The sequence below is a fragment of the Athene noctua genome, chromosome 1, assembly GCF_965140245.1.
Source record: "Athene noctua chromosome 1, bAthNoc1.hap1.1, whole genome shotgun sequence".
In the NCBI taxonomy this organism is placed as follows: Eukaryota; Metazoa; Chordata; class Aves; order Strigiformes; family Strigidae; genus Athene; species Athene noctua.
In genome coordinates, this window is record NC_134037.1 from 176888340 (window position 1) to 176912693 (window position 24354).

Sequence of the window (24354 nt, forward strand, 5' to 3'; positions counted from 1 at the left end):
TAAAGTAACATACTAATTAATATTGAGTTTACATTGCAACTCAGTGACCATTCGTCACTACTGTAAGTGACTAACCATTACCACACAAGCCTACAGGTATTAGTAGAAAATCTGTTTATTTGTAGTGAACCTATCTATGTAATTGGCTGTGGCTCTGTAGTGGGAACTGAATGTTTCTGTGCCCATCGTGTCTTGGAATACAGCAAGGAGGAGGGGGAATCCTGTGGTAGCTGGATTGCCTCCCCTAACCCTCTCCCTTAATGGTGATATAAAAGGAAATTTCTGTGGGACTGGTTGAGCTCAGTGCCTGAAAAAGCACTTTGGTTTAAATGTTTTTATTTTTCTGAGTTTAAAAAAAAAAATAATTTAAATTACTTTACTCAGACTTACTGTAACAGCTTCTGCTTGCCTCCTTCAAATGCGCACGATTCCTTTGCAGCTATGTCATGGTGTACAGTGTTCTGGGAAGAAGCTTACTGGAGCTGGTGCAGCATGGGCCACTGAGCAAGGGTTTTAGTTCAGAAACCTGCTCTAAACTTACTGCATGCTTAATTGGTTTTACTGCATGTTCAGTTGAGCCTTTGTCTGGTGACAGACTTGTTTGATTGTTGATCCTCCTCTGAATCCATTTTTAACTAGGTGTGGGAGAGATGATTTCTTCACGGGCAAGGCAGTAGTTAACAGGAAGATAGAAATATGCAGATCTCTTGAAAGAGAACCAGGGGGATGCCTTTTGTGGAAGGTGTAGCTGGATGACAATACCTGCACAAAAAATATACTGGAGCACTTTCCCTGACAGCAGGGGATCCTTATCCTTGCAGGGCTCCAATCCATGAGGCTGGAGGCACTTCTGGGCATTAGCTGCTCCTTACTCTCTTATTTTTTTGTTATATAGCAGAAATGGGAGATTTCTGGAGGAGGGGAGCGTGTCTCTGGGGACTGGTACTTGGGACACTCAGAAAGGACAGTGGTACGGGGTCTGGTCCCTGCTCACAGTGTCACTTCTTTATCTGGTAACTGTTCAGCAGAAAATTCAGGTGTGGTCCCTGCAGCAGGGAGCAGTCACTTGGGCCCTCTGAGTTCAGTTGGTGGGGTGCCTGTGAGGGGATGACCTCCAGAATTGTGCTGCTAAAAGTGATTTTCTTCTTACAGGTGTTGCAAGGAGGCTAGTGCAGGGCTCTGCAGTGCAGGAGACGCAGGGCTGGCTGCTGGGGAGGCAGAACTTGCTCAGAGCATCTGCAGGCAGTGGGGCAGCACTGGTGGGTGGTGTTCAGTGGGGTAGGCTTGCTGGAGTACCTGTCCCAAGGGGGGTTGGGTCACAAAAGTTCCTACCCCAGCCTAGATCTGTCCTGCTTGGAGAGGTGGCTTTTAGCTGCAGAGCTCAGCACCCTATCAAGTTTCTCTTTAACAGCTGAGAGAGCAGTCAAGGCATGCGAGAGGCTTGCCTGAAACAGCAGTGGAAGTTGAAGACAGTCTCATTACTGGTTACTGCTTTGCAGAGCTCTTTGCTTTTTCCATGGAAAAGTTGAATTCACAATAGCAGCTCTGTGCACCTGTGTTTCATGCAATTCCAAGAGAGACCCATGAATACATCTCAGGATTTGGGAAGCAGAGTTGTGTGAAATTTAATTCTTCCACTATTTCAAACATCAGGTGAAGAGTGCTGGAAGAACAGACCACTCTGCTGTTTGTTCAGTTAATCATTTGTGAGAGACCATTGCAGGTGGCATTGCCTGGTCTATCAGGATTCATTTGAGGTTGCCATGATGTGAGTCAGCATTTTCAAACCAGCGGCTGAAAATCAGGCTCTTAGACTCAACTCTCTGTGCCAACATTTGAAAGGGTCAAGACAAGCTTGAGAGTTGGGCCTGTGCAAACCTCGATGAAGTTCAGCAAGGCCAAGTGCAAGGTCCTGTGCATGGGTCAGGGCAATCCCAAGCACAAATACAGGCTGGGCGATGAGTGGATTGAGAGCAGTTCTTCAGGGAAGCACCTGAGGGTAGTAGTGGTGAAAACTGATTATGAGCCAGCAATGTGCACTCACAGCCCAGAAAGCCAACTGTATCCTGGGCTGCATCAAGAGAAGTGTGGCCAACAGGTCAAGGGAGGTGATTCTCCCCCTCTGCTCTGCTCTTGTGAGACCTCATCTGGAGTGCTGTGTTTGGTTTTGGGGACCCCAACATAAGAAGGACACGGACCTGTTGGAGGGAGTCCAGAGGAGGCCACAAAGATGCTCTGGGGGCTGGAGCACCTCCCCTATGAGGACAGGCTGAGAGAGTTGGGGTTTTTCAGCCTAGAGGAGAGAAGGCTCTGGGGAGACCTTACAGCAGCCTTCCAGTACTTAAAGGGGCTACAGGAAAGATGGGGAGGAACTCTATCAGGGAGTGTAGGGATAGGATGAAGGGTGACGGTTTTAAACTGAAGGAGGGGAGATTTACATTAGACATAAAGAAGAAATTATTTACTGTGAGGGTGGTGAGGCACCGGCACAGGTTGCCCAGAGAGGCTGTGGCTGCCCCCTCCCTGGCAGTGTTCAAGGCCAGGCTGCACCAGCCTTTGAGCAACCTGGTCTGGTGGAAGGTGTCCCTGCCCATGGCAGGGGGGGTGGAACTAGGTGGCCTTTAAGGTGTCTGACAATCCAAACGATTCTGTGATTCTATGATCTGCAAATCCTTATGATCCCAAACCCACAAACTAAAGTGTTTCTTCCTCCTCGCCCCCACCGAGTTTCTAATTTTATTATTCTATTCATGGATCTCATCTCCTGTCCTTTGGTTTCCCTCTTTCCTGGAGGCAGTGTGTAACTGAGAATCTACCTTTGTTTCCACCCCCAGACTCTCACTTCTCCTCCTCAAACACTATCACTTTTGCATTTTTTTCGCAGTCTTTTCCTTCCTAAACTTCCCTACCAGTATAGCCAAATCTCTGCAAAACCCCATTCTCTCTTTCCATAGAAATAATCTTTTATTTCAAATATGTAATGCGACATAGCGACCTCAGGTCTTTGCTTAAGGACTATTTCCCTAAGACTTTTTATTCCTACTGAACTGCTTTTAAAAAAAAAGTAACTCCTTAGCCCATTCCTTTGAGAGGGCTGGGGCTTTCAAATTTGGCACACATACTCTGCTGTAGACCTAATTCTGCAACGTTCAAAGTGTTCAGATGGCCTCAGTTTCTTTCAGTCAGTAAGTGTTCTCAGTCCTTTTTTCCTTTCTTGGCTGAGGGTTCGTACAGCTTTCGACATCTGCTTTTGTTTGATGCTTTCACTGCTGTTATGTGCTACAGGGATACAACCTGTGGTTTTGTTGCTGTAACTTGCTACTCGCCTGGCTCCACAAGGAGCCGCGGGCTGGATGGAGCATGTTCAACGCGTGGGTGATATCTCCGTCTTTGTAATATCTCATTTTCTGGCCTGGTGCCACAGTGGTTTTTGCTGCTGGGAGAGTGTTAGATATCCATGAGATTGTCCTGGCTGGAGAGGCAGGCAAAGCTGCTGAAGAAGGCACAAGCCCTGTTTCTAAGGCAGGCAGAAGGTTTGTCTCATGCCTTGGGCTGCTCATGAATATCCACGTAATAGCTGGGCCTGCATTTGTCACACTGCAGTTGGAGTTATTTGAACATTCTCTGTGTTGATGTTTTTGATGTTTCAGGGTTGATAAAGGCTGTAAACAAAATTCTGAGTAAAATTCAAGCCACTGATATACAGCCTAGTAACATGAGAAACCACCTCTCTACATGCTGCCTTCTGGTCTTTGCGATCACATGGGCTGGAGCAGCACTTGAGCAGCCTTTGGTGTTGGTCCCACTGTGCCTCCATTACCCCCTGGACGGGATCGGGAACTGCTCCTTTCCTCGGGCCTCACAGAGACAGGGAGGCTGGGGCTTGGCGGAGTTCTGCTTGCTCTGGCCGTGGTTCCCTCTGCCCTAGGCAAGCGCTTAGGTGCTGGTATTTGTATCGCAGCTGAAGCAGAAGTCAAGCAGCTGCAGCGAGTACTCCGGAGAGCTGCTCAGTATTCACCAGTGTCTACAAAATCAGGTAACTTTAAGTGAAAATGCAACTTCTGATCTAGTTTGTAGAACTGTACTGAAGTGTCTGTGTACAGAAAGGGAATTGTATGGTCTGGTGGGGGAAGGGGAAGCGAGTTCCCACCAGTGTGGGATTCATCCAAGAGTAATAATGTAGTGGTGCTGGACTGGAGCAGGGAGGACGCCTTCTCTGTGGCCTTTCAGGGATGACCCTGGTGAAGAGCTGACACTGATTTCAGGTGCTGTTTTCCAGTTGCACAGACTCTAGAACACCATGGTAAAAAGAGGGAGAGGTGGGAAGAAGCAGGAAAATACATTCTTATGAAAGGGTTCTCCAGTGCACACAAGTATGTTATCTATGGAGATGTTCTTTGCCCTTGAAAGAAGAAATTAATGTACATGAGCCACAAGAGTTTCTGATGGACATTGGACATGTCAATACTGATCTTGGGAAAGGCTACAATTACTCCCTTAAAACTTGGAGCCATGGTTAATGAGTGGATTAGCACAGGACACTAACCACTATGTACATATGTCAACAGTGTAGGGCCAGGGAAAAAATTCAGACCATGTGAAATGCAATTGATCTTATCAGCATGTACACTACAAACACAAGCATAGAAAAGCACGGTTCAGCTCTCGAATCACAGGAACTGGCACAGCTGTATTTCTTTCAGTGTAGTTGTACTGACTTATGTAGTGTAGGGTACGTTCTTAGTAGTTTCAACAAGTTTTCCAGCTTTGGACAGACTGGAAACTTAATTCATCAACTAACTTATTTCTGATTTTTGGGTTAGCTGCTATTGCCTCTGGACTATGGACTAACATACCATAATCAGGTGGCTCTTTTCTAGCTGTAGCTCCTAGAATGTGACCCAGCAGACAACATTTTTGCAGAAATTAAGTAATCTAGCAATAGCAAAAATCATGAATCTAAGCTTGAGATGCTAAGAAAAGTAAATTTTGGGAAAACCAAGCATCTAAACAAGGGAAAACATGTATTTCATAAGACCATTCCCTGATAACTAATGAGGTACCTGTGCTTCGCACAGGTTAGACTCCTGTTTAAGCAACAAGACCTTTACTGGTCTACTAGTTACATATTAGTCAAACTCATGAAAGTAACAAAATTAATGAAATTTTATTGGCAAAAATCAAGTTGAATGTGACCTATGTAATTCAACAGAAGTGAGACTCAGTTTAGTTTATCAAAATACTTCAGTTTTCCAGCTGGATCTGGAATTATCTGTGCAAGAAAGAAAAAGGAAAATGTTAGTCAAGAACCAAAACCACACAAACACAACAAACCATAAAATAAAAAAGCATAGTAGTTCATAATATGATGCTAAGGCCAATACATTAGCAATGCTGAAGAGCAATTTATCAGTTGACTTGACACTAGGTTATGGTTTATCTCTAAAGGTACCTAAGAGAGTAGGCAGAAAGATTTAACTGACTGGGGAAAAAGAGAGTGCAGCCTACCAAAGGAAGAATTTTGACAGCTGGGAGCACATACATCTATGTTGCTTGCCCCAAAGGCGAGACATTTTAATAACTTAACATCTGTAATCAAGAGGCTTAGAACTTACTTACAGTTCTTCCCTTGGCCACCACACTCTCATGGCTTCCTCTGGTTTGATCTAATTAAATCAAATACATTTAGAAGGCATGGCTACATCTTTGAGAAAGGCTTTTTTAACTACTACGCTATTTAAAATTATCTGCATCTTTTGCACAGAGGATAAAGAGAATGCTTACGTATTGGCTTAGATCTTTAAACTGGTAGTATTGGAGATGCACTAAGACTGTTTTATAGAAAATATGATAATGTATTATTTAAGTGACCCATGGTTATGGAGGGCAGAACTTCAAGATATGTCTGTTAGGCCAGCCAGCCTGCTTTCATTTTACAGTCTTAATATCCAGCTTCCCTCACTAAGACGCTCCTCTGCTAGCTTGAAAGAGGTGACTCCTAGCCTCCAGTCATCCTGGGAAGTTTTCACATCCAGCAAAGAAACATGGTTTAACATTCCACAGTTTTTATTATCAATTACCACGCTCACTACCCTTCTTAAGAGGCCGCTGGGACCTACTTTTTGTTGAGTCAGCTCTTAAACAACAACATTCTGTCATCACCAGATGGTTCAGAAGAAAGCCACATGCTCAAATAAATGACAGTGATCTCATCTGAACTAGGCAGCTCAGCCCTCTAGTGAAAGTTTCATTATTCTGCTGAGGCTTGATCCAAGTCAGAGAACACAAACAAGTTCAATGAGTGTTTATCTGAAGCCTAGCTCTTCTGCTTGTAGTCACATGTAGGTGAGTAGTAACAAAGGAGGAAGAGCTATTGCACAGCAAAGCAGTGCTCTCTGCTGGAGTTCTGACAGTGGCACATAGGCTCTGTCAGATATTACAGCAGCCTGGGAACTTGTACCTTTCTTTTTTTGGGTAGTGCCTAGGATCCACAGTAAGACTCAACAGAGCCAACAATTTATATGGACAAATAACCGAGAAGGTAGGACAGCCTCAAGAGTTTCCAACTTCCTCTCTCATCAGGTGGTAAGAGGAAAAAAAAGTTTTTGATCATGAACTCATTGCTGCTCAAGTGTTTTTGTTCACACACAGGAAATGTGAAACAACTGGAATATTCCTAGTGTGCAGGAAATGAGCTCCTAATTAAATCAGCAGTAATCCAAAAGCTGTAACTATAATAATGTGAGTATACTCATATCATCTCATTGTAAGTTGCAAAGATTTTGGATTTGGCTTTATTGGATATGGTAACAGTGTTTTTCAGTAGCATGTGCATTTAAATAAAAACAGTGACTTACTGTTTCACTGCCAGGTTTCCAACCAGCAGGGCAAACTGGAAAAAAAAACAAAACCAAGCACAATGTTAAACGTGTTTTTAGACATGCTTAATTTTGAGCACAATATTCTCTTTCTGAACTTAAACTAAAACAGCACACAGGTGTCACATGTAAATGTCTGCAACTATTAAATATGCAGTTTTCTTTATACATGGGATAGTGTCATAACATTTTATACCTGATACCACCTACCACTTCCATTACCTGGAAGCTGCGTATCTCTGGATGGATGCCTATGCCTTGGTTTAATTCTCGGGCCCCTCTAGACAAAGTACTGGCAAAGCAGTATCTGACAATGAACACCTCTTCTAGTCGAAACAAAAGTTTCATGATAAAATTCAGGTGACTACACGGAGACCTACCATTCTTTCTTTAAAACCAATGCTAGGGTAAATTTTTTAAGCAAAGAAATCAGTTGAAAGATTCCACATGAGACTGAGTGATTTTATTTGGAGCCTTCCTCCAAAGTAAAGGGATTATAGCATGTGGTTAACATGCAGTGTGGCTGAGAGCCCCGAGACCACCTGCATAGTCACACATTCTGGAGTGAAGCTCTTATCTGTTCAGAGTTCTCCCTCTGAGGCTTTAGCCCAATGAGTTATGCCTTATTAGACTGCTTTGAGGCATGCTGTTAGACAAAGCACCACAAATGCAATTAGGAATTTTGGACAATTTTTTTCCTGTGTTCTGTGCAAAGGATTCAGTAAGACGCCTAGGAAGGCATACAAAAGCCAGTGAGGTTTCATGTAGAGCTGGAAAAAAATGTGGTACTCTGGAAACACACTGCACATCAGTATTCTGTAAGACAGCTTTGTAACTAAAGAGAGGCTAAATTTCCTTAGTTACATGTGCATAGCCTAAGTATCAGCATTTATCTTTCTAAATCTGTACAGCAAAGCATGTAATGACTTGTTCCTACGGATAAAGGTACTTTAAAATGCCAGGTGAAATTGAGTTGAAATGGAAGTTAAGCTGGTGAACATGTGTATTAATATTTAAACAAATAAATGTGTTTATTTAACCACATTATTTAAAGAAATGTGAAAAGTTCACCCTATGCTTGAACTGGGGTAATATGAATTCTTGAGAAAAAGTAATGATCTGAAGCCAGTGAAACCTTCTTTGTCAGGGGAAGGTGATCACATAGGACTTGTAACAAAAAAAGTGATGGCAGTCTAACTTTCACAGTATCACCATGTATCTTGACACGAAGTACTCTTAATTACTTGTCACAGATCCCCAATGAATGACCCAGGACAAGGATGGCCTGCATCTCAATTATTTTGTACTGCCAACAGGAACGGAAGTATTTGGCCTGATTCTTCACAGCCTCGTATTTTGTACAGACTTACGCTTCTGACAGATGGTTGCCCTGATTTTGGCTGGGACAGAGCTAATTTTTCTTCTTAGTAGCTAGAATAGTACTGCGGTTTGGGTTCAGTATGGGATTTGGTATGAGAAGAATGTTGATAATGCACTGATGTTTTTAGTTATGAAGAGATCAAGGACTTGTCAGCTTCCTGCATCCTGCTTGTGTGCAGGTGCACAAGTAGCCAGGAGGGAGCACAGCCAGAGCACCAGACCCAAACTGGCCAATGTCATGCTCAGAATATAAATGGAGGGAGTTGGCTGGGAGGGTCGGATCGCTGCTCAGGCATCGGTTAGTGTGTGGTGAGCAACTGCACTGTGGATCACTTTTTTTCTTGGGGTTTTATTTCTCTCTCTTTTTGCTATATTCCTTGTCATTACAATTATTACTATTATATTCCGTTACTATTATTATATTACTACTATATTTTATTTCTGTTATTAAACTGTTCTTATCTCAATCCACAGGTTTTACTTTTTTTTTTTTTTTGACTCACCTCCCCTTTCCACTGGGAGGGGGAAGAAGTGAGCGAGCAGCTGAGTAGGGCTCAGCTGTTGGCGAGGGTTAAACCATGACAATGGTACAGAATGCCTTAATTCAGACTAAGGAATGCTTTATGCTCTGCATTCTCATGGACGTGAAGCAAAATGTGAACTACTATTCTAGAAACAACCTATGGAGATATGGGGACCACAGAATCTTGTAGCATAAGGCTAGTCTCTAATGCTGCTGAGTACCTTTCTTCCAAAAAGCTACAAATACAGCTTCCAGTCTAAGCAAAACAATCTTCAGCATGAAAGTATTTAAAAGAGCACCTTCTCCATGTTTGTCTGTGTATTGGAATGCTTGTACTAAACGAAGCGTTTCATCCACTGATCTCCCAACAGGAAGGTCATTCATCGTGATCTGTCGAAGGATTCTCTTATCATCAACAATGAAAAGGCCTCTGTGAAAATATTTTTTTTGTGTGTGTTAGGAAACAGAACTAATTACAGTGTTGTGTTTAAGCACTATTTCATGTCTGCTGAATGGGAGGAATTTGATCTCTGCAAACACCATCCAATACCCACCACCTTAGAATGCTAGTAACCTACTATTCTTTACCTGGGGTATCACATGACATGAGCTGAGGGTAAGTTAAAAACAAAAAAGGATACTTCTCTGCAGAACACAAAACTAAGCTTTGACAGGCCCTGCCAGGGGATGTTGCAGATTCTATCATGTTACAGGGATCCCAAAAGCAACTAATCAAGTTTATGAAAGATGTCCCTCTTGAGGCCATTAGTTACCCTCAGTCTTGACTCCACTTGGATTTGGGGGTCCCTGAGTAACTGCAGTTCTGGGGAATTCTGCATGTTTGCCCTCCCCTAGGTACCCGCTGATGACTGCTGTTAAATAGGATATTAACCTCCACCCCTGTTTTGACCCATTAGGGCTATTTTTTTGTGTTCTTCAATATTTATTTTGTCTCTCGGCATGAATCCCCAAGTAAAATATGCTCTCAAAGAAAGATTTCAAATGCTCCTTTACATATAGAGTAGTAAGTACTATCCCGGCAAAAAAATAATCCCAACGAACTCTAATCAAGTGAAATACCTAAGTGTATGCCCTTGATCTTCCAGATATACTCCATAATCCTTTGAAATTTGGTGTGTCAAGTCTGAAAGAAGTGGAATCTTCATAGGTCCAAGTCCTCCTTGTTTTCGAGGAGTATTAATCCTTTGAAAGAAATGAGATACAGATGTATTTCTCACAAAGATTTATATTCCCTACACAAAATCAGAAGTCACAAACCAGAACAGTACAGACAGAAGGATTTAGTGCAAGCGACATTTTTCTCGTTCTGCACAAAACAGAGATGAATACTATTTATGGTTCAAGCAAAATGTTCAGTAGATCTTTTGCAGTGTTTGGCTGCATCTATTAATAATGACCTCTTTCTTATCAGTCATATTTGCTTTATACCAATGTGTTCATGAATTGGGACAGTGTGATGCATTTACAGGCACTTGCATCCTTATCTCTTTTTTTTTTTTTTGTATATGCAGTATTTTTTGGACTGAGACATGATGTATTTCACAAGCTTCAAAGATAAAGGTATTTTCCTGCACTAGGGTTAAGAATTTTACCACTGAAAAATATTTTAAACATTTGTCTCAATAGAGTCACACTTTTACACATTATGATATACCTACATAGGTTAAAAATCTGGGGAGACCGTTCTTCAGCTAAGATAGACCCATGAGTAACTTTTAGAGAAAGACAAGGATAAGATACATACCATGCTAAGTGAGTGAACTTTGAGTCCACAGAACATGCTACTACTTCGGTATTTATTGCTCTGAATTCTTCAATTCTGTCACTGAAGGCGATTATCTCAGTTGGACATACAAATGTACTAGATAATTTAAGACAAGATAGAGTAAAAATTTTATGAAACATCCAGTAAGTTCTCTGTTTAACTTAAAATGGTGTATTTATCATAAATTATTTCAGCTTTTACTTATTTTTGTTGGTTCTTCAAGTACTTAACTGAAATGCTGCCTGACAAGTCTTCCAGCCTTAGACTCCAGCTTAGTTACAAATGATTTATTACTGAAGATTATAAACCTACAGTTATCTTACAATCTGGATTCAAGTGTTTTTACACTTACTTTCTTTTACACTTTATGAACATTAAGTGCTTGAATTTAAGCACAATTAGCCAATTTTTTTCAGAGGTACATACTGTAATTTGTTGTTACTGTGCATGTCTGCAAGTTTTAACTGTTTTGACGTGAACTTATTCCACTACAGAAGAAATGAAGTGGTAAAGATCACAATATCTAGGGCCTGGAAGCTAAGGGCCAAGAGCCACCTTATTTCCTTTATATTATGGTAGTTAGGCATCTCTGTCCTCTTTTCCTCATTTTGTGGAAAGAAATGGGATTGTCTGGTAGAAAGCAGAGATGTTTTCACTCAGCCAGTTAAGTATTCTAAACAAAGAAGGGTAATGGTTAAGTGTTTTTAGGATGTTAAGGGATGAGCTTAAAGGGAAAATGCCACCTCTTCTACTACAGACTGAAAGCTATTTTTTTTGTGTGGAGAGACAAATTAGTGGACACACTTATTAGAACAAAGATTGGGTTGCAATTTTATCAATGCATGAAGAAAGCACAAATGCAAAGAATGTATTTTCTTCTGTCACTCCTTTCTTCTCCCCCAAACCCTTACCAAACAAAATAACAAGACCTTGAAAGAAAAGAAAATTACTGAGTGATGAGTCTAGTGCAGCTGCACTCAGTCTTGGTATGTACACTGGTCATACTTACAAGTCAAGAGGATAGAAGAAAAAGACAAGATATTTTCCTTCATAATCCGTTAATTTCAACTCTTTAAACTCTCCATTAATGACGGCTGTTCCTTCCCAGTAAGGTGCTGGCTTGGAGACTGAAATAGGAAAGACATTCAGCTAAAAGTCAGAATGCAAAGCATGTGTTCAAAGCTGTTCATTAGCTAGCTGGTGTGCAAGGACAACTGTTCCTCCTTTTGCTTGAAAAACAACCTACTGGACACAGTTAAAAAATGAAATTTTCTTACCACTTAAAAAAGTTCACAGCTGGCAGAGGTTACAGGATGATGAAGACATGCAGGTTTCAGTACACGTGGAAAGCAAATATTTTGACCAACTTGTGCTTATACGTGAGCCCTCTGAATCACTGATAATCAAGGGCACACAAACCTTATCTGGGCATACTGAACGAACCACGTGTGCACTACCAGCTCATGGCAGAACAACTGTTAGAGAAACTGTTTAAAACTTCAGGAACCCTCAGTATTTTATTTTTAATAGCTGTTGCGAACCAGAAGCATAAGATGGTTCAAATTCATATTGTTACTTTTTAGCCATAAAAACTACTTGGAATTCAAGTCCATAAAAAATACATGCTAGAACATTTTTGGAGACGAATACCTAAAAATGCAGTGTATATTTATTAACATACAACTCCTAAGCAAATAATAATTTGAAGATAGTTGTGTTTAAAAAAAATAATCCAATTAAAACACATGAAATGTATTTACTATTCCTATCAGAACGGATTAACCTTGAATTAAAAATATTAAAAATGAACCTGCCAGGTACTGTTTTCATAGTAACGTGAATTCTGAGACAAAGGATAGGGTATGCTGGAGGTACAAGGCAATATAAATACACCTGTGATGTAAAGGACATTGGGGAAACGCTGCTGAGAAAAATATATGGAATCTTAATTATCTGGATGACTGTTGTTGGGCTCTCTTTTTCTTAGGACAACCCACAGCCGTACAATAAGTTAGTGAGGATGTACAACAAGGACTGCAAAAAATACCCCAAATCATCAGACAGCTTGTGCCCCTGTGTGGGAAGTCTGGTTTCACTTGATGTAATTCACAAAGGATGCAGCAATGCAGAGAGTCAGTAGGTATGACCGATGATTTCAGTTTACATTTTTTGAAGAAATGCTCTTCTTCCTCTCAAAGTCTTCTGCAGGATTCTTTCTGATCAGATATCAAGCCCCCGACTTCTAATGTTTTTTTTATTGAGTCTTTGCAGGTACGGGACTATTTTCAAGTGAAAGCAAGGATTAACCTCCAAGTTTCTTCAAGGTCTCCAAAAATGTTTCAAATATGTTGCTCTTTACAAAATAGTGACACCCCAAATCTAATTTCTGTAGCAAAACATTCTCTTCAACTGACTTTAAGATTATGAGGGAGAAGGAAAAGCAAAGTAAAATATGCATCTTGACCCCCTTCCCTAATTAAGGTGACTTTTTGGGGATTAAAAACACTTGTCTGAAACGCTGCAAGAATTTACATTAGGAAGGGAGGAAAAACCAAACTGTTAGTTACAAATATTTTGGCTGGTTTTCCGTTTTTTTTCGCAGCATGTTTGCAAACGTTTAAAACAGAAGTCATGCCCTGGCTCGGTAAAGGAAAAGGATTTAAGCTGTAAATTCTCACAGCGAAGATCGTTTCTACTCGACTTGCCTCTCTTCTCTGTTCTGCAGAGCGGGACTTTTGGGGAGCATCTGACAGTTGAGGGGGTGCCCCTGAACATCCCCCCGCGACTCAACGTAACAAAACGCTTCTGTCTATCGTTTAAAGCGTTTCCCTTAACTCATTCGCTACTCTGGAACCACAGACCTTGCTAAAGGTCTTGTGAAGCGTTTAACTCGCCGCCACCTCCCCACAAAGGCGCAGGGCTGGAAGGGGCCGTGCTGCCGCGGCCCGGAGCCCCTCTGGGGAAGGGGCGCACGGCCGCTGCCGCCCCGCAGGGACACCCGCGACCGGGCCGTGCCGGGCCCGGGGCTGCTCGAGCCGTCCGGCCACCCGCCGGGGATGAGCCTCTCCGCCGCGGGATGTCGGGGGAGAGAGGGGCGGGAGAGCCGGAACCCCGCCGCCTCCCCCCGGCGCGGAGCGCCTGACGTGGCGCCGCCGCCGCCGCCCGCGGCCGTTAACGGCCCCGCGCGGTCCCTCACCCCGCGGCACGGCCCGAGAGGAGGCGCACTGCGGGCACCGCCCGCCCCGCCCCGCCCCGGCCCCGGGCCGCCCCTCAGCGGCAGCCCCCGCCCGCCCCGCCCGGCACCTACTCTTGGCCTGGCTGAGGTGCAGCGAGTGGTCGGACACCGGCACACGAGCCGCCTCCCCGGGGTACACCTGCCCACCCGCGTAGTAATGGCACTGCTCGTCCCCCCGCTGCCGCGCCGGCCGCGGCTCCTCCGCCTCCGCCGCACCGCCTCCCAGCGCCGCCGCCAGCATCAGGAGCAGCAGCGCGGAGCTCCGGGCCTTCGCCGCGCCGCCCGCCCGCAGCCGCCGCCGCGCCGCCTCCATAGTCCGCCGACCGAGTGCACGTCCCGGCGGCGGGGAGGAGCTTGGCCGGTGCGCTCTCGCACGCTGCCGGCCGCGGCGCCGGCCCCCACCCCAGAGCCGGCCCCCAGCCCGCCGGGGCCGCCCCCGGGCCGGCTGCGGGAGGAGAGGCGGAGGCCCGCGGCCCGCCGCGCTGCCCCCGCCCGCACAGCCCTCCCCGGAGCCCGCCTTTCGGTGGCGCTGGGCGCTGCCGCCGCCTGGGCCCGGGCAGGGCCGGCGGGGCTGTGGGCTCACGCTTCAGCCCCGGAGGAAATGGCAACTTGTGTATGTGTGTGGAGAAAAGGAAAATGAAGGTGTATGTGGGGAGAGAGCATGCGTGCCGTCCAGCGCGTGTGACTGCAGAAACTCTGCTAACGTGAGATTTCCCGCCTGCTATCTCTCCTGTCTGTGGCAGCGTGGGTTCTGTGGGCATTTCATCACTCGCGGTCACACCAGTCTCTGCCAAGTGCAGCTTATAGGTTCTGGCCTAACTGAATACCCTAAATGTGGAAAAGCATACTGCCTTAGGTCTGAAATCTGGAATTGCTCTCAGCTGGGCAGTGATTTCTGAACAAGCTCCACGTAGTGCGTGTGGTGGCTGCATTAAGAGTGTGGTTAAACAAAAATGAGACGACTAAGTGTCTTTTAATTCACAGAATCACAGAACGGTTTTGATAGGAAGGGACCTTTAAAGGTCATTTAGTTCAACCCCCCTGCAGTGAGCAGGGACCCTTCAACTAGATCAGACTGCTCAGAGCCATGTTCAGCCTGACCTTGATTTTTCAGAGATGGGGCATCCACAACTTCTCTGGGCAATCTGCTCCAGTGTTTCACCAACCTCACTGTAAAAAATTTCTTCCTTATATCTAGTCTAAATCTACACTCTTTTAGTTTAAAACCATGGCCTTTTCTCCTATCCCTACACTCCCTGATAGACAGTCCCTCCCCATCTTTCCCGTAGGCCCCCTTTAAGTACAGGAAGGCCGCTATAAGGTCTCCCCGGAGCCTTCTCTCCTCTAGGCTGAACAACCCCAACTCTCTCAGCCTGTCCTCAGGTGCTCCAGCCCACAGATCATCTGCGTGTCCTCCTCTGGACTCACTCCAACAGGTTCATGTCTTTCTTACTCTGGAGGCTCCAGAGCTGGACACAGCACTGCAGGTGGGTCTGTTGTGGTTTGAGCCCAGAGGGCAAGTGGGTGCCCCACAGCTGTTCATTCCCTCCTTCCCCCCCCAGCACAGGGAAGGAGAAAATGAAACAAAAAGCTCAGGAATGGAGATAAGGAACATGAAAACCTGCTGTTGGTGTGCTTGATTTGTGGAAAAGTCCACTGAGCCCCCAGGCTTGAATAAATACAGTATCTCTCCTGAGTGTGTTAAGACTGTTTTATTGCCTGCCAGGCATGAATTTGCTTTTCACATAACAGCTGCTCAGGCATACCTCCCCCCCTTCTCCTTCCTTCCACTGACCTCAGTGTTCACATAGTGTCCTTCCTGTAACTCCTCCTCACAAGTCTCAGCCCCCTTTCAGATTCCCCTTCTTAAATACGTTATTGCAGAGGCACAGCCACCATCACTAATTGGCTCAGCCTTGGCCAGAGATGGGTCTGACTTGGAGACAGGGGAGCTTTCCAGAAGATTCTCATAGGGAGCCACTGCTGTAGCCCCCTCCCCTGCTACCAAAACCCCACCACAAAAACCCAGCACAGGTCTCACAAGAGCAGAGTGGAGGGGGAGAATCACCTCCCTCGGCTTGCTGGCCACACTTCTCTTGATGCAGCCCAGGATACGGTTGGCTTTCTGGGCTGTGAGTGCACATTGTGGCTCATAGTCAGTTTTCCCCACTACTACCCCCAAGTCCTTCTCCACAATGCTGCTCTCAATCCACTCATCGCCCAGCCTGGATTTGTGCTTGGGATTGCCCTGACCCATGTGCAGGACCTTGCCCTTGGCTTTGCTGAGCTTCATGAGGTTTGCACGGTCCCACCTCTCAAGCCTGTCCTGGTCCCTCTGGATGCCATCCCTTCCCTCCAGCGTGTGGACTGCACCACACAGCTTGGTGTCACTGTCAAACTTGCTGAGGGTGCACTCAGTCCCACTGTCTGTGTCACCAACAAAGATGTTAAACAGCGCCGGTCCCAACACTGACCCCTGGGGAACACCACTTGTCACTGCTCTCCATTTGGACACCGAATTGTTGGTGGCAACTCTTTGAGCATGACCATCCAGTCAATTCCCTATCCTCTGAGAGGTCCATTTGTCAAATCCACATCTCTCCAATTTAGTGACAAGGATGTCATGTGGAATAGCGTTGAATGCTTTTCACAAGTCCAGGTAGATGATGTCAATTGCTTTTCCATTATCCACCAGCACTGTAACCCTGTCACAGAAGGCCACTGAATTTGTCAGGCACAATTTGCCCTTAGTGAAGCCATGTTGGCTGTCACCAATCACCTCCTTATTTTCCATGTGCCTTAGCATAGTTTCCAGGAGGATCTGCTCCATGATCTTGGGCACAGAGGTGAGACTGACCGGCCTGTAGTTCTCCAAGCCGTACTTTTTTCCCTTTGTAAAAATGGTGGTTATATTTCCCCTTTTCCAGGGGAAATGATATAGAACAGAGCCAAAAGAAAATGCTGAGGGCTATTTTCAAAGAATACGGTCTCTGTAGAAGAAGAAAGGAGTTAGCAAGGCACCTATCATTATATGTTGTGCTTTGAACAAATCCCACTATTTTTCTGGTTTCCTACAACAGAATCCACCCTTTAAAAAGATATTTCACAAAATTAAATTAATGGAAGTGGGAGAAACAAGACCTTGCAAGCATGCTTGCACTTCTTAACCTGTGATTTTACGTTCCTTTCTCCCAAAGCTCTGACTTCTCTTCAGAAGATTCTCCTTTCTTTCCCTTCCCATCTCTTGTCATGCTTGCCTTTAAGTTCCAGTCTAGGCTCTACAAGTTACGGATCATGCTTATAAAATGCCATTCATACTGTTACTGTCACAGTAATAATCTTACTGGGGTGTATTTGCTCACCTGAAGGAATTGAAGATATTGAGGATCAGAAGGGTAAGGCTCTGGAACAGTCCTCTGATGGCTATGGAAGCAAAACACCTACATAGCTGCCAGGCTTGATCAGTGTGTGTGAAATTATGGAAAACTGTATTAAATGTCTGCCTACAGGAGAAATGGACTTGATGGCACGAGATCCCTTTGTCCTTTTGGTTTTTTTTTCACATGGAGTTGATGGTGGTCAGTCTGATTATACCTCCTAAAATATTGGAAGCAGGATAAAATCTGATCTTTTCAGCACTGCTGCTTAAGTTTGACCTTCCTCCCCTATCAAGGGCATGTCATTAAAGGGAGGATGAACAAAACCTGTTTGCTTAAGCACTCTGGCCCTGATGGAAAAAAAGCACTTCAACAATCTATGTGTTCCCACTTATTTCAGATTCAGGCGTGCCTTACATTTAAGCTTGCTAAAATGTGTTGATAGATTACTGTCTTGCATGATCCAACTCTAGTCGTACTGAACATCAAGCTTTCCTAAATCTCACTGCTTGTAAGGAAAGTGACAGTCATGGCCTCACAAAGTTGTTTTGGTTGTACCTGCTCTTCTCTGTAAAAGAGTAGTGATTTGAAGACTAGTTGTATAGTGAAGTTGAAAAAAAGTGAGAGGTTGAGAGGTATGCACTTTGCATAATGTTAACATCCCTCAGTTGAAAGATGCCAATAAATGAGAGAGAAAACCAATACAATCAATGCAGTAAAAATAGAAAAGAATCAGGCCTCTGGTGAGTGGAGAAAATGCTGAAGGAGAAAAATGGGTTTTATCTGCAGAATATAATGTTAGTTAAATAGCACTAATTTGAAGTTCATATGTGATTATATATAGGCATGTAAGAGAGTTCAGGAGAGCAACAAGAAAGATCTTCTGGCTGTCGCTGTACTATCAAAACTTCTGCAAGTGATTAAAAATTAAAAATTTTGTAAATGAAATCCAAGAAGAAATCCACATATCTATCACTCTTCAGTGTCCAAACAGATAACATGGCAGCTTCTTTCTTTGAGTGGTGATGAAATACTTGATCTGAATACTGATTTTTTTGTTAAATTGATGAAATTAAGTTATGATGTTAGTATGGAATATGAGTAACATGGTGCTACATTCATCACTGTGCTACACTTATTCAGTTGTACAGCTCCAAAGATGGTAGGTGTGCAAAGGGAAAGCTCTTAAATCTTTCCTTTCTTTTAACAGGCTGTGTTCCTGCCTGTCACACCATATTCAGGCTCACAAGGTTGTTCAGTTTTGGCAAAGGGCTTGATTGTGGCAGGGTGTAATTGCCACAGTGTCAATAAAGTTATGGAAGCAGAGAGTGATTTAGGCTACTAAAGCAATTTAGAAATGGTTATAGAGGTTCTGTCTATTCTTGCCTGTAGTAATAAAATACTTCACTATCATTTAAATGACCTAATATAAAATTATCTTGGAAAAATTAGCATACTATTTTGTAGCAAGATGTCTGTCACCATTTCCTGGAACAGATGGAGCAGATGTTCAATATTGTGCTGGTGAAACTAGCAGTTGTGCTTATCTTCCTCATGGCTTACAGGGACATTTTAACAAATATAGTGCATTGCTTGTCATGCATGACAGAAAATCTGTAGTGTAGAAAACTTTGCTTGAGAAAAGAGGGTAGAAAACATGTGTTTTGTAAGTGGTATTGGATCAGAATGACCATAATTAAAATTACCAATTAGAGAATTCTTCTCCTTTTTGGCTCTTGATAAGGCTAGATTGGTGAGATCAGCTGTGTGTGCACTGACTGCAAAGACTCCTTGAAGAAAATGTGTAGCAGGCTGGGAAGTGCTGGGTGGTGCCGTTTGCTTTGATGGGAACTTCATCCTGACTTCTAACTGCTGCTAATATTATCAGCTAGCTGAAGCAGTATGGCTGAGTAGATATAAAGTTCTAAAACCTGCCACACAGTAGTGTAGAGGTATCATATTTATTCCTGTAACCTACCTTTGGGGAATATGCTAGTGTTTGGAGATGAATTTATGATTTTCCTCTGCAAACACACCTGCCATAGAAAAGTTCTGCTTCATTTCTTTTCCTTTCTCCTCCAGCTGGCTTTGCTTCCTGCAGCATCAGTGTCAGAAACCCTGCAGAGCCTGTGTGATAGGAACAAGACCTAGCATGTTATTAATGTGTTTGACTGAGTGTGGCAAAAAAGGGCCATCAATATTGCTAGTCACTGGGCAATGGCAGTGTAGGGTTCCTAAAGCACCACCTGTTCCAAGATTTCTTCTGCCTCTGTAAGTGCTGACAGAATCTACCAATTTGTGAATGTCAACAAATATTGTAAAACCACCTTCTTGACCTAATAAATAACATAGTTCTTGTGGGCCCTGTCAGTTTTCCTTTGGCTGTCACCCGGGGGTGGGTTACAAGTGTGTCTATGCTCTATCTAATTTTTTCTTCCTAGCAAACATGTACTCAAAGAAAGTGCCCAAAATGTCTCTGAGCATTAGCACAATTTTTGGACAGTCGCACTGACAAGCAAAGTCAGAGAAAGTCAACACCGAACAAAATGCGTTAGACATATGCTGTCCTCTACAAGTCAATGGACTATGAAGGATAGCTGAGGTATTGCTCCAGAAAATCAACACTGGATGTCTGGACTTACCCTTGGAAGTGTGCTGCTGACTTGCCCTGAGACCATCACATCTAGAAGCTTGCTAGCCAAAATAACATATCTATCTTTGTCTGGTGTTGCTGACCAAGAGAGACCTTCACCCACAGAGCAGTAACCCCACTGTGTCAAGTGTAGTGGTCTCCCTCAGCATCATTAATGGAGATTCACAGGCTCCTGCCCTCAGGGTCCCATGCTTGGCTTTGCCTCCTTCGGTCTGAACTGAGACAAGCACACTCTGGTCTAAGCCTCGAGCTCAGTCAGACTTTGGGAAAAGGTGGAAAATTTGTCATCTTGGCTCAGACAGAAAGCAAAGCTGCGTCCTGCCCTCACAGGGATCTGCACCACAGCCTCATGTGTGGAAAGAAACTCTGTGGCAACACAATTTCATATTGTCTCAAACGAGAACTGGTGTTGTTGATGATACCTGGGTATTCCTCTTCTGTGGGTAGTCACTAAAGCCTCACTCAAGTTTATGGGTGTGCTAGCTGCCTTGCATTTGGGCTAAGTGGAGGAAAATTAAATGTTTAGCTGTTGTCAAAAAAGTAGACTGTACTGCCTGAAGCATGGGTGGTCACATTAAGATCTGTGGAGGAGAGGAGGCTGCATTCCCATGATACCAGGATAATGTGGTCTTAGAAAATTCCCAGCTCCGTTCCTTATGCTTGCCTGCCTGCCCCTCTTCAGTCTTCTCTTGAAAAGCCATTTGTATTATTTATTTTCTAGCACTGTTCCATATGTAAATTTGCTTTCCTTTTCTATTTGGACTTGTGAAAGAGAAAAATGGCTTTTGACCGGAAATATTTACGCACGTTGATGAGTTAGTCGCTTTTACGTTGCTCACTAGGTGGCAGTAAGATGCTGTTATACTGATTTAAAAAAATGAAGTCGTGTATTCTCCAAGTATCTGAAATTTCCTAAAACCTGAGGATCTGGTATCAGAACCACTTTTTCTTTTTTATGTTTTTTCTAAAGTGCAAGGTCCACAGGTGTGGGAAATGCAAGATGAAGGTCCTGTGAACTTGTTACAACAATAAAGGTAATCACCCTTGTGTAATTTTTCAGTAAGTTTTCTCTATTATGCCTCCAAGAGTGAAGATGCTGGGGATACTAAAGTAGTCTCTTAAAAAGGAGGGCAGAATAAGAAAAAAATAACCATAAAATTCGTGGTGAAAAAGGTGGAAATTTGTAACAGAAGATAAGTTTTAACCTGATCACTATGAAGTACTGAAATCAATATTGGATTTTTGTTTCTGCTTCCTTTTTTGCTAGCTAGACACAGTTTTCTGCGGGGTTAAATAGCAGTCCAGAAAGCTATCATCTCTACTTTAACTAAGCTGTGTGGAGTGCGCAGGTCCTTGTTCTTCTCTGCTGCTTCAGAAATCCCTGTGCTCCATTTAGAATTGCTGTAAAGAAATGAAGACTTTACAAATTTTTATGGTAATATTCTCATCCATTCTAATTAAATTTTGCATACATTTCAGAGATTCAACTATTTCACCTCGTCTGCTTGGTCTAATGCAAGGACCTAGAGGTTTCCTTGCAAAGCAAAATTTCTTAGTCATTGGAAGCGAAACAGATCTAATAGTTGTGTTCCCCAGACCATAGATAGGTATGTGTCTTGAATCTCCTTCAGTTAGCTCCTATCGCCTAATTGGGCATATAAATTGTGTTGGTAGTAAACTGTATATTAATTTAGGTCAGTACTAACATAACCCCTGTTTGAGTCAAAGCTCTTTCTCTGCTTTGAATCGTCAACTTTCCAAGGTGCCTTGGGAAGCCATGCCTCTGTGCAAGAACCGATATTTGATCTACCACATCTAAACTTGAAATTGAGTGCTGTTGTTTTCTCATAACTAAAGGAAAAAAACCCTGTCTTTTATAGCTAAGGCTTTTGTTTACTATTACGTGCTTACTTTTTCTTGAGAAAGACATCTTCTTAGATGTTTAGAAAAGTTTGCAAGTTTACAAACTCTTAAGTGAAGGCATAAGGATTTCAACATACTGTATGTATTCAAGATAGTACACTTAAAGTATACTACTTATATGCAAGCATTTATATGTTTATACCCTACAATCTCATTCACCATTACAGAATCAAAATATGGAGGAAAATGTGTAAAAAATACTAATACTTGCTGCAGTTGAGTGCAGCTGATTTTCTTGTATCTGCTGCTCTCAAAGCCTATAGTAAAGCATGGTATGCAACTTAAATCACAATACAGGAGTGAAAATGGAAATACTGTGACTATTTTCTTCAGTATGGAGCCTAAAGTGATAAAAAAGGGAATGGGTTTGTTCATGTCATCAGGTAATCTGAAAATAAAAGAGCAGTTCTGCATGTGCACATTTCCCATTAATGCTGAGGGCTGCTCTCCACACGGTTCAAGGCAGCAAAGCCTGTCTCTGGACATGGGGACAGGTACATCTGAACTGCTGTGGAGCTGCAATCGTCTTGTCAAAATTTGTATCATCTCTGCCTCCCACTGAGTGGGAGGTGCTGCTAAATAATTCCCGCTATTTTAAAAAAGATTTTAAAACTTTCCAAGATTTTGAAGATGGTAGGTATTGCTGAGATAAATGAAATAATGTGTTGACCTGCTGCACAGCTAGCTGTTACATGGAATTATTCCTGAGGCCTACGCTTTGAAATAGTTGTTACGAAAAGTTGGCTGAGTGAGCTCAAGTTCCCAGTTAAGAAAGCTGATAACTAAATAGTTCATGGGGCAGAATTCCTCTCTTAGACCTAGGTGTTGATTTCTGAGATAAGACTTCTGCCAGATGGTATTTTTAATGGAAATGAAACAAGCAGCACTTTTTTAAAAAAAAAGGAAAAGTCAGATTCCATATCCCCCGATCATCCTGTAGGAAAGCAGACTTCAAGGTCATTTGCAACATTTGCTGGCATTTCGCAGAGGACTGACATGATGCTTTTCATCCTGGTGAGTCTGCAGCTATGTTACCAGCAGATTGGAGCCTCTCACTGTTTAGCATGGAATAATTAATTTTAAAAATGCCTCATTAAAAATACCTGACATCTTCTCTTCGGTGATTTCATTTTTATTACCTAAGAGCAGTTTACTTCCTGGAAAACTATGGATACAGCCAGAAACAGCTGTGGCAAGTTGGCATCGATACCAAACAGGCACGGACTTCGTGCTCGGTTCCTCTGCAGGCACCAGCAGTAGGCCTTGCAAATTACCTGCTCACTGCGCCTGGTGCCTGGCCACGTTTGAATAGGTCACTGTAGGTAACTGCTGTTAAATTTACCAAATTATTTGTTAAGGGTCAGTAGCTCATTATAATCCCACACCACATCATGCTTCAGCGCATCCATGGTCCCATCTTGGTGCTCCTGGGTGCTTCTGATAATGGCGGGAGAGCTGCTGTGGGTAACTGCTGTTAAATTTACCAAATTATTGTTAAGGGTCAGTAGCTCATTATAATCCCACACCACATCACGCTTCAGCGCATCCATGGTCCCATCTTGGTGCTCCTGGGTGCTTCTGATAATGGCGAGAGAGCTGCTGTGGGGTTGTTTTTGCAGGAGGGAGGGAAAAGACTGTCACCAGCAACCCAGGTTATGTCCTTCCTCACCAAGGTGGTTTTTTTTTTTTTTAAATTACAAACAAGCAGAAGGCTCCAGATGACAACGTATAGCCTGGTCAGTAAATGTGCTAAATCCTTCTGCACCCGCTCAAAGAAAATGTGAACCTGCCCTGTCTGTAGCTACAGGGGCTGTCTGTTTTTTGGCAGCTGTAAAGATTTTGCATTTAGCCTGAATGTCTCTGATGTGAAGCCTGCTGTTGGTGAAGGCAGTGGTCCCACAACTGAAGAGCGGGAGCTTCTCTGGGCAGTAGTGGTCTGCTTCTTGGCAGACGAGTGGGGGAAAAACTGCCCCCTTTCCTCAGCCCCAGTGGCACATAACAGTCCCAAGGCTTGAAGAAAGGAAATGATGAGCCCCATGCCTTGAGATTTTGTGCAGTGTTGCCAATCCAGATGCTAAAAGATCAGGAGATGGGAAGCAGTAACAGTAATAGACTTGGAGACCTTTGGACCTATCTGGTTCCTTGTGTTCATGTAGGGTTCATATGTCTGGGCTTCCATGAAGGTCCAAAACTGTTGTTTGTTTTAAATGAAAGATGAGTTTTCATGTAATTACGAGACCTTTGAAGGAGGGACTTTGGGAAAATAAGAAAATATTTTGATGCTCCTGAAGAATTGTGCCCAGCCTTTGGGCAGGTGAAGGCAGAACAGCCTGGAGGAGTCTCCTCCTTTCGCCATGGGTCAGATTTGATCTTGGCTCTTATGCAAGGTGGCTGTAAGGACAGAGCGCATGGGGGTCCATGCAGGTGCTCAGCCTCTGCTGTGCCTGCAGGCTTCTCCTGCTGCTGGCTGGCTAAGGGAGAGGCCAGCAGCTCCTTCCACCCTCCCTTCCCCAGTAGGCAACTGCTGCTGGGAAATGGAGCAGGGTCAGAGCCGTTTTCAGAGGCTGGTTGGAGAAAAGGAGATTACAGGCATCACTAG

General features: G+C 43.7%; 1 protein-coding gene across 2 annotated transcripts; it reads right to left on the reverse strand.

Moving 5' to 3' along the window:
- Positions 1 to 5148: 5148 nt before the first annotated feature.
- On the reverse strand, positions 5149 to 14177 carry PRDX4 (peroxiredoxin 4). 2 transcript variants are annotated; one of them, XM_074929746.1, is made up of 8 exons: positions 13875 to 14177; positions 11577 to 11694; positions 10547 to 10663; positions 9862 to 9984; positions 9081 to 9211; positions 6858 to 6892; positions 5620 to 5666; positions 5149 to 5272 (listed from the first exon to the last, which is right to left on the reverse strand). In XM_074929746.1, the coding sequence occupies exons 1-8, from the start codon at positions 14113 to 14115 to the stop codon at positions 5269 to 5271; spliced, it is 816 nt and encodes a 271-aa protein (XP_074785847.1). In that variant the 5' UTR covers positions 14116 to 14177; the 3' UTR covers positions 5149 to 5268. The 2 variants fall into 2 exon arrangements, with proteins under 2 accessions (XP_074785847.1, XP_074785838.1); XM_074929737.1 differs by lacking the exon at positions 5620 to 5666 and having other exon boundaries at positions 13875 to 14175.
- Between the last annotated feature and the right edge of the window lie 10177 nt (positions 14178 to 24354).

Coding starts and splice junctions, on each gene's coding strand:
- PRDX4 (XM_074929746.1), bottom strand. CDS start 14,115: ATGGAGGCGGCGCGGCGGCGGCTGCGGGCGGGCGGCGCGGCGAAGGCC. Junction 6,893..9,080: donor CACAGACAAACATGGAGAAG/GTGCTCTTTTAA, acceptor TTTTTTTTCCAG/TTTGCCCTGCTGGTTGGAAA. Junction 5,667..6,857: donor GGAAACCTGGCAGTGAAACA/GTAAGTCACTGT, acceptor TGATTTAATTAG/ATCAAACCAGAGGAAGCCAT.